The sequence below is a fragment of the Pteropus vampyrus genome, unplaced genomic scaffold, assembly GCF_000151845.1.
Source record: "Pteropus vampyrus isolate Shadow unplaced genomic scaffold, Pvam_2.0 Scaffold3, whole genome shotgun sequence".
NCBI lineage: Eukaryota > Metazoa > Chordata > Mammalia > Chiroptera > Pteropodidae > Pteropus > Pteropus vampyrus.
This window is the reverse complement of record NW_011888784.1, coordinates 801,015-811,407: the sequence shown is the minus strand read 5'-3', so window position 1 is coordinate 811,407 and position 10,393 is coordinate 801,015. Positions and strand designations below refer to the sequence as shown.

The window sequence follows — 10,393 nt, the reverse complement described above, 5'->3', positions numbered from 1 at the left end:
AAAAAAAGTCCCTAAAAGAGTCAAGAAAAATTTGGCCAAGGGTAGAAATTTTTGAATTATATAAGTCAATAGATAAATGCCAACAAACAGCCTTCCTTGAAATTTAAGGGATGCATTCTGGAACTGAGGTTCCAGGAAACACCCAACAAGTCATGAACATATTCTGTCCTAAAATCTAGAAACAGCAGGATTCAGTGTTATCATTTCTTAAAGTAGAATCACTACTTTTCAAAACTTTATATATGGTACCTGTGAAAGGCTACAGAGTCATTATAGGTTTACCGACAAAACTAGATTAAGCAAAGAAGCAACAAATAGAGTAGCTCTTGAATGTAGGTTGATCAAAAAGTAGTTGGTAATTCGGAGGAGGCTCCCATATGTATAACATTCTTCTCGGAAAGTTGGCTAAGAGTAGAAACAGGTAAGCCAGGCCGTACCCACTGTAGTTTGGCAAACGCCTTCCACTGATGCACCAACCTGATAACTGATTGGAATCCTTCTGGAAGCTGCAGTGCCTTCAGCTCCCCCTTCATCATTTCATAAATCCATTTGGCTTTAAAGGAGCCCTTAATAAAAAGACACATCAAAGGAAATATGGAAAGCCTGGGCTCTGTCATTAAATTTTAAACACACATTTTTCTTTCTCTCTTTCTCTTTTTTTCTTTCCTTTTGTTGTTTTTGTTTTCGGGTTTTATATTTTGCTCCAAAGACCATAGCCCAGTAAACTGCTAAATAATTCATTGGAAAACAGAGTGATGAGTAGGGGATAGGCATTTGAAATGCAGTGGACAAAGCGAAGTAATCATCAAAACCAGCCAGCAGCCGATGTGCTTGGAACCAGGCTGTTTAAAAATAAAAATTCTGTATATACATTCTGTATATAAATTCTGTTTCAGATACTCTGCATTTTAGTAGGTCTCGTCTCCTGAGAGTTCATCTCGTTTTTTGTTAGTGAGACTACACATTACATGATTTAAAGATAAAATATTAAAAATTTAAATGTCTTAGGTAAAAAATAAAAAGCTCAAAATTGGTCTCTTTCTATGGCCACAAAATAAGCTCTTCTGATTCTGATATCCCTAGCGTAAAAACAAGTACAGGATTTTTCTAGAGAATTTTATGAAATCATATACATCTTTATGCAGATTCTGATTATGTTATGGACAAAAGTATGTATGTACCTCAGCACGAATCTCATCAGTTCATTGTGTGTCCCTCCCAAATAACATAAAGTCTTTCCATGAAACTTGAAATTTTAGAACAAGAAATATAAATGATAGAAATGCCTTAAAAGACTAAAAATGTAGTTGTCTCTGTGAAAATGTGGATAAGATGGGCACTTCTACACTTTGTCTAAGGACTTCGAGAAACTCTGCTTCACCAAGTGCTACCTCAAACTTAGTTATTAGACGTATCAGTGGACCACGTGGGCCGTGGACTTGGTCAGTCTGGCTTTGCGCAGTCACAGCCTCTGACAGATTACTGAAGAACTCAGGGCCCTTTGCTCTTATTTTTTGTTTGTTTCTTACCTGAATATTATTTATGCAGATGTAAGCTAAGAAATAATGAAAGCATTAGAGAAGCCAAATTGAGTTGCAGTAGGAGAAAAACAAACCCCCAAAACAGATATTAGATAGGCATTTATTTCCTTTGCAAGAGGAAGTAGACCAGACACTCTTTTTTATCTTGTTATTTTTTTCTGTATAGTTATAAATCTAATACTTTCTCTACTAGATCTTTTAAGAAGCAATGTGCAACATTCCAAAAAGAAATGGCCTTTTTAAATATATAACTAGAAGTGACAGCCAAATTGATAAAAACACTCCAAGGAAATGAGTAAATTATAGAAAATAGTTATTATTGTAATATAGCAATACTGTTTCTAATGAGTTTTCCGATTGAATTAATTGTATTTTTTTCTGTTCTTCTCATGTTCCCTTCCATCATTATTGCCATGCATTTAACTCATTTCGATGTGTTACCACTGATATTTATTTTTTAACTCTTTTATTTACGTATTTATTTGTTTGTTTCATTTGGCGGGTTTTTAAACCCAGATCCCACTGACCCAGTTGATTATTATCCTTTGCTTGATGATTTCCCCACCTCGGTCCCAGATGTCTCCACCCCCATGCTCCCACCAGTAGGTGTACAGGCTGTGGCTCTTACCCACGATGCTGTGAGGGTCAGCTGGGCAGACAACTCTGTCCCTAAGAACCAAAAAACATCTGAAGTGCGACTTTACACTGTCCGGTGGAGGACCAGCTTTTCTGCGAATGCAAAATACAAGGTGAAGTTCTAACTGATAGTATAAAATTTTAAATGAACTATCATTTGTTTAATTCATTGTTTTAAATGCTTCCTGAACTGTCATGAATCATTTTGCTGTAGTGACACTAAATGGAAAAACAAAGCATTTTAATAACTCAGTATCTAAAATTAGCATGGGACACAATTCTAAGGCAAGGTAAAGGAAAAAAAAACACAAAACAAAAAACAAAAAACACCAAGAGCCGTAAAATGGTATTTGAATTCCACCAGATGCTGGGTTTGTACAAATAATTTGATAAATAATTCTATCCAAGGGAAGTCCATTTTCCTTTGAAAATAGCAGAGCTCTGTGTTCATTTTCTGGTTAGATTTTGATATCTTTCTTTTCATTGGAAATCTAGATTGCCAGAGGACTCATCTTACAGTGAATATGACTGGGAATACACAACTTGAAGATTTTTATAACATCCTTAGAAAGCACTCTAAGCCATTTGCATCTACTTCCGTTTTGCCTTGAAACACCCTCGTGTGGTAAAGAAAATCCACGACGCACTCTTTCTCTTAACTAATGTGACTTAGACAAGCCCTTTGTTCCTGTTCTATCACTCAGTCATCTCACAGGCCCCCTAAGAACTCCTTAGAGATACATATTTGAGGCAGTGTCCTTACTAATTTCAAATCTCTATCAACCAGCCACGGCGACTCCAACAAACAGTTACATACTGGGATGATTTTGTTAACTCCTAAGCCTGCCACAGTGTTAGTATATACAAACAATACACAAATATAGACAAAAATGAGAAGATCAACGAGTGATTATCAAGCAGCTACTATGCACCTAGAACTGTGCTAGATCAGAGAGGTAGTTAAACATGGTTTAGTTGTCACTTAACGTGTTAATTATAATTTTGAAATAAGTAATACACTCAGCTCCATAGATGTACTTCAAAGAATTCTTAAGTTATTCAAGTGAGATAATATATAAAACACAGTTAAAATATAAAGCTTCACAAGATGATAATTTGGGATGAAGGTAACTTCAAACTCAAGAGAATAAATGGTACCCTAAAAGCAAGTAAACAGTAACTCAACCGTAGCAATGCAGCTTCTTCAGACTCCCCTTAGATCTCTTTACCACTCTACTCTGGTGGCTCTCAAGGAGAATTTGTATCTTCTGATACTTTATCCAATGTTCTTCCCACAAAACTGTCACCTTGTTTAATCCAGCCTCAAGTCAGTGGTGGTCAGGGGCATGAAAATATCCCTTGGCAATTTCTGATTATAAAGACCCTGGAGAGGAAGCAAAGCCCACCAGTAGTTTTGTAAGTCAGCCTTTTTTCTTCATGTAGCCAAGCCAGATCTGCTTCTAGTCTTTTTTAAGTGGCATAAAATTCACATTTCATCATAAATCAGTTTTCAGTTGAGACCATTTAAAAAACAGTTTTCTTTGATGTTGCCACCCTGCTCCCTTGGGTATTTGGGAGACTCTCCAGGCAAGTCCAAATAGTATCATTGATGTGAGATATTGTTGTCAGTATCCTAGCCATCTCCTTATTAGATACAAGGTTTAAGATTTAGAATTAGATTTAAGACTCAGTAGAGCTATAAATAAAGATAACAATGTCAGATAAACAACCAATGAAGCATATGAGACCATTAAAGGATGTCTCGCTTTATATACAGATACAATTTTAAATTTACTTTAAAAAGACTACTTTGAAAAATGTTATGCTCATAATTGCTGTACTTTATAGATATATTCATTCCACAGAAAGGCCATGGGTACTTTGCCAGTATGTGAAATGTTCTGAAGTACAATGGTTGTTCTCTGCAGAATAGTTTGAGTTCCACAATTTCTTCAGAAAAAATATTTCAATTGAATAGTTAATACAGCAGACACAGAATTACTGAGTCTCACAAAGAATACCTGTAAAATGAGACCCGACTCAAAAGCTATCTTCTGTAAGGACAAGCTGACTTCTCTCATTGATCGTAGTTTGGGAACAGAAAAAAATATTTTAACTGTTTTTTTCTCCATCTTCTTCCCTGACCTAAAGCTTTCACCCACTGGCATTCCATCCCCCTTCTCATATACGCACAGTCTACATCCACACCCTCAGAAAAAGAAGGGTTGGGGAAAGAGTTGGGTAAGTTGAATAGCAAGGATAAATGTAGAACATACCTGGTCCACTAGAAAGACATACAATAAATTTAAATTTTACAAATAGTGGTAATAGAATGCTTTGGTTTTGCATTTTGAACTTTTCAAACCACTGTCATATCTGTTATTTCATCTCACTCCTTCTCTACAGATTGATAAGGCAGGCAGGGCACTTACAAGATAGAGGGGGTAGAAATACATACATAGAGTCAAATGACCTGGGCTCAAGAGTTGACTTTGCTGTGTTCTGTCATGTCACTTGCTCAACCTCATTTTTCTCATCTATATGATTGGGATATTCACAGCTGCTATAAAACGAATAAGTAAGATTGTTCATAGTTACGTATGTATTTAGATGTGTTTATTAAGAGATAGGCGGGCTGTATAATTTGACAAAAATTTCCCATTAAACTAGAGCTGGAACTCAGATGACCTGATGGCATTTCCCATTAAACTAGAGCTGGAACTCAGATGACCTGATGGCACTCTCCTCGCAGGAGTACTTTTCTACTTCCTTTAGTCTCAAAGCAAACCATAATCCAGACATGCATATTTTGATTGTCCAAGACTCCATATTGGTTTCTCTTTACAAATAGAGAAATTTTCTGTAATTTATTTTCTTCTAAAGTGATTAATCACATAATGTTTTATATGAACTTCCATTCAAGATACATTCATTGACTATTGACTAGTGCTTACCAATTACAGCACAGGTATTACAGAAGATAAAAAAATCGTCATGCAAGACTGAGTCTCTGCCCTCAAGATGCTGACAGCTCAATACAGAATATAACACATATCTAAAATTATATATCACATTAGGTGATGCATGAAATAGTGTAGCTAACATTTATTTAATACTTAATCTAGGCCAGATGCTACATTTTGTTTATTTCACACTTTAATGCTATGGTTATCTCTGTTTTATGGATGAAGAAACTGAGGCTTAGAAACCTAGTACCTGGGTATCCTATGCTCACAAAAATAACTAGCCATAATTTTTCACTCCTCAGCCTGCCACGGTGGGCTAGTGATTTATGATAAGCAGTCACTTTCCATGAGGTTCCTGAGAAAACTTAGTGAATTCATGGAATTTGTGAAAGGCAAGTGTGTCATCCTAGGTACAAACAAGGACAGTATTGCTAGTGGCCTCCCAGGTGCCAGTGGTATCTATGCTCAAAGAAACATTTCTCATGGTCCCATCTCTCTCCTTATTTCTATTCTCTGAGACTTAGAGGCATTCGTAATGAGAGCGAAGGAGGGCAAGATTGGAAGCTATACATCAGCATGTCCGATACTAGCTACCCATTTTCTGTTTTATTTGATGGGATTCCATCTTCCCGAGTCTACAAAGTACATTTACATTTATTTAAGGCACACATTTTTACAGCTATTTTTAAGAAGAGCTTCTGAAAGATGTTTATGAGGTCATCACTTTAATAAGATGGATGGGCACATCATTGAAATGCTATTAGTACCGTTAAATATTTATTTGGTTTTATAATGACACATAAGGTTTTCATAGCTATAACCTAAGGAGGATTGATAGTAAAGTGAAAAAAATATACCACACTAGAGAAGTAAGGGAAGAAATGGGTATTGTCATACATAGGTGGATTAAAGGAGCTGTCCTCGATTATGTCCAAATAGATATGTAATAAATATAATAAATATAAAAGTAAAAGTAAATTTTAAATTTTTTAACTTTAGAAGATCAATATCTAAATGCCAAGTATAAATTGATATTTATAAGAGGCATAAATAGTCTTAAATTTGCCTGATCACATGGAAAATAAGGATTAACCTAGGAGATTAATCTGTTTTTTCTTCATTACCATTTTGATCTTTTGAGTAAGTAATAAAATTAGATAATTTACTTTCTACTAAAATATATTTAACTTGTTTAAACAGAAAATGGATTCAGAAAACAGATAATATTAACACTAATGTAATGTTTTACTATTTATCCAATTTGTTGTTCCTTTTCTGATCAATGTTCCAGTGACCATACTTAAAACTGTTTAATGTGACATATGCACAAAGGAAGAAAACCACATGACGCAGCGTTGCTTTTGTTCATTTTCTTTATGAAGTCAAATAGATCCTTGAATCACTAAAGGTTTGCACTTTAAAGCCTTTTTTTCAGAAATCATAAGCAGAACTCTAAAAATGAATTACCAGTGGAAAATAATCATGATGATCTATGTAAAATGTATAGCATTAAAACCTTGAAAATCTCTTTTCATTATAAATAAGTTGAAGCTAAAGTCAGTACAGATAACCTTACAGATGGAATTGATGGAAGGATATAGAATTGGTCTTCTCACTGTGGTTATTGCCTCACTTGGCAAAATGTATCCGCTAGTTGCCCCTTTGAACAACATAACACCTGATTTTGACCATCCTGTTTTGGATGTACATTCATCTATTGTAAACTAGTTGACAGGGAGGAAGTAAAGTCTGTGCTGTGTCCTAGCCCTCTAGACTCCATTTTTATTGTCTTATTTGATAGGGTTTTTTTACATATTTTGATTTACCAAGTTGATAGAGTTCATTTTTTTTCTTTGCTTATTTCCCACTTGTATAGTCAGAAGACACAACATCCCTGAGTTACACAGCAACAGGCCTCAAACCAAACACAATGTATGAGTTCTCGGTCATGGTCACAAAAAGCAGACGGTCAAGCACGTGGAGCATGACTGCACACGCCACCACGTATGAAGCAGGTATGTGAAGAAAGGTTTCAAAAGTTCTGCTTTTGATATTTGGTAGTGGTGCTTCCCAGGGTCTGTGGAAGTTGGAATACAGTGCATTTTAATATCTAAATTACACCTTTTCTAAAATATTTTATGCTTTATAGTTCATTACACTTTTAGAAATCTTTTTTTTTTTTTTTAATACATTTAAGTAAGGACAGAAATCTATGCATTGAACTCTGTCCAAAGCATTTGTGTCTTTGATGAATGGTCATGTCTGGTATTTACTTTTTGGAAAGAAATTAGATACAAAATAATACATTGCATTATAACTGTAGTCCTAAATAACCTCAGCTGGATATGGGAAGAAGTTTCCAGGCAGTCATGTTCACTCTTTGGAAATAAGAAAACACAATGGAAAACCTTCATGCCATTTGAAATACTTCAAATCTAGGGTAAATTCAATTCACTATAAATTTTACCAGTCACATTCGCTATGGATCATAAATGTTGCATTTATAACCTTAACAGATATGCAGTATACTCGGCATTTATAGTTCACAGAGATTCAACGTCTGAAGAATACAAGGTTTGACATGCATTTTGATTGGTTTCATGTATTATATTATATTTGGGAATAAACTACACCACATTTCCAAATTTTAAAAACTTGTGACAATAAAATTCTTCTCTGGGTAAGTTGAATTTTTCTTTCTACTCAAATTTGTGGCATTACAATTCTAATGTTCATTTCAGGCTAAATCAGAGAGTTCGCTCTGAATATTCTTACATTTCTAATGTTCATTTCAGGCTAAATCAGAGAGTTCGCTCTGAATATTCTTACATTTTTGTGGCTACTTTTTTCCTATAAAAAGTTTTCTAGAGTATCTGATTTAATTTCAACATCCCGTTCTTCTATTTTACATGTTTACATATATTAACTCTTTCCCCTAGAATTCTACCCTAGATGCCAGTGTTCACGCCTTCTTAGGCAAACTGAATGGGTTATGCTCTATGAGGAGAATAAAGGCCTGCTCTTCCATTTTACTTAAAATCAGATGAAAAGAGTTAAATGTAAATCAGTAATACATGTGGTCTTCCCCGAGTGAAAGAAGAGTATTAATTGCCTCTTAAAGCAAACAAATTCATTCACTTTTCCCTTTCATAAACTTAAAATGTACACCAACATCCGAGTTAATAAATGTACCCTACTGATTTCTCATCAACTGCCTAACCTTGTAGGGATGCCAGTGGTGAAACCCATTGCTGACCAAGATATTAACTTTTAGAAATGTGGTTAGTAGGAAGAATGACTGTCAAAACAGATAATGATCTGGACAAAGGTGTAAATAGTATGTGGATGAGATCTCTGGGTGATGATGAGAAGCAGGAAGTAATTCACAAGTGTCTGCAGGTTTTATAACTGTGAGAAGGAAATGAAGTGAATGAAATGACTTTAGGGTTTGCTTCTAATTCTGCAGTAACTTAAAGACTGGGGGAGGTGGGGGGCTGCATTGTTATGCACCTGTGCTGAAATCGCTCATGATAAAGGCGAGGGCAGCAGGCAAATTGTTGAAATAAAACATTCTGTCCAAGTGATAACAGCCTTAAGTAAAATAAAAACAACTGGAAGGACACCTGAAATAACGAGATCTTGGAAAAGGGACAGGAACCAGCAGTACTCCCAGGCTTTAGAGATGAGGAATTATTGGATTGTCCCCTCAGGGAGCTGCTGTCACAATGGTTTGACTGTCTGTGTTTTTCTTCCCTGTATTAACTTTCACTTCCCCGGACGAGAGAATCACACAGCTGAAGAGACAGTGGGTCTATGGCAATGAAGCTCACATGACACAGAGGAGAGCTTGTTCCCAAAGGAAAAAGCCAAATCCTTCTCTAAATGAAACAGGAAGGGATGGGATATTGGACAGTCCACATAACAAATGCTCAATGCAATTTCTGTGGCTGAAATTCTAAATCTTAACTGTTCCCTTCCATTCATGCGCTTAAAGAAATTCAAGCACAGAAGAAATTGAGAACCAACAAACCAGAGGGTAGTGCTTGTCCAGTCAACTGACATATTATGAGTTTCCAGTAATGTTCCTTGGTAATGTCAGGTCTTGAGATAGGAACTTGGTATAAAAAGTAAAGAGAATACAGCCTATATGTGTGAGAGAATTAGAATTGAATACAGAAGAAAAAGATTTTTTAAAAAACCAGAAGTAACGAGAAATATAATCGCAAAATTTTAGGCAAGTTGGAATCAGAACAAATATATTTAAGTATAAATTCTGTCTGGAGAAATAGGAGAGATTTCACAAAAAAAAAGTAATAATTGAGCCTGGATGGATCACTAGGCACCCAATTCAAGGCTTTCCAAAAGAACAACATGTACAAAAATACACAAGCGAGTATCGAAAATATGTCTTCAAGGGACAGTTATGAATGGTTTGGAGTAACTGGAGCACAGTATTCCTGGGACAAGGGGCAGCGTGGCTGTAAAAGAAAGCATAAAGCCTCCAGGGCCCGGTATTTATTATCGTTCTTTATTTATATTTCATGCGAAGAGGATGGATAGTCAGTGACGACTTTCTAAAAGAGCATTGCAGGCAGAACCCAGGAGGCTGCAGAGGCACAGACCAGAGACATTCTGTGTGATTTAGTAGGGATCTCTAGAATTGTTAAGGCCACATTCTCTTCCAGATATTAGGGAATAGCCTGCAGTTCATATGAGAATGCTAAAAATTTAGCTATTGATTTCAATACCAGAATCTCTATTTAATCAGCATTCACAAGGCTTGAAGAAAAACTGGCAGGACACCTGAAATAGATTGTCAGATTTTTTTTTTTTAAATAACCAACTCTTTAATGTATTATTTGGCTAGCTAAAGTTGAAGAGTCATTTTATCTCTTTTGAATACCGTAACAGATTCAGTGAAGCAATCTAGTCATCATTTGACTGTTTTCTAAAAAAGCATCAATTTGAATCTTAGCACATTTAAGTAAAAGCGGACTATTCTGACTAGTTAAAAGAAAAAAAAAGATCTTTTAATTTCTTCCGTAATCAGAAGATTCCTTATTATTCTTAGTATAATACTCTAAGTCAGTTTGTGACTATATATTACTTTCTATCTGTGGCTTAGAGAATATCTTGAATGATGAACTCTTTATGAGACTAAGCCTTCTTTAAGATAACACTGCCTCTCTGGTATTTTGTTATAACATATCTTTTCTTGCATGAATGTCCTTGTTCTGATTATATATATAT

The 10,393-nt window shown here is 35.4% G+C and overlaps 1 protein-coding gene across 1 annotated transcript in view; it reads left to right on the top strand.

The window, feature by feature from the left end:
• The window catches only part of DCC (DCC netrin 1 receptor), a 538,543-nt gene that overhangs the window by 423,164 nt on the left and 104,986 nt on the right, over window positions 1-10,393 (top strand). Inside the window, 2 exon segments of the mRNA XM_011362349.2 lie at window positions 2,058-2,290; window positions 7,020-7,158. Coding sequence (XP_011360651.1) covers window positions 2,058-2,290; window positions 7,020-7,158 — 372 coding nt within the window.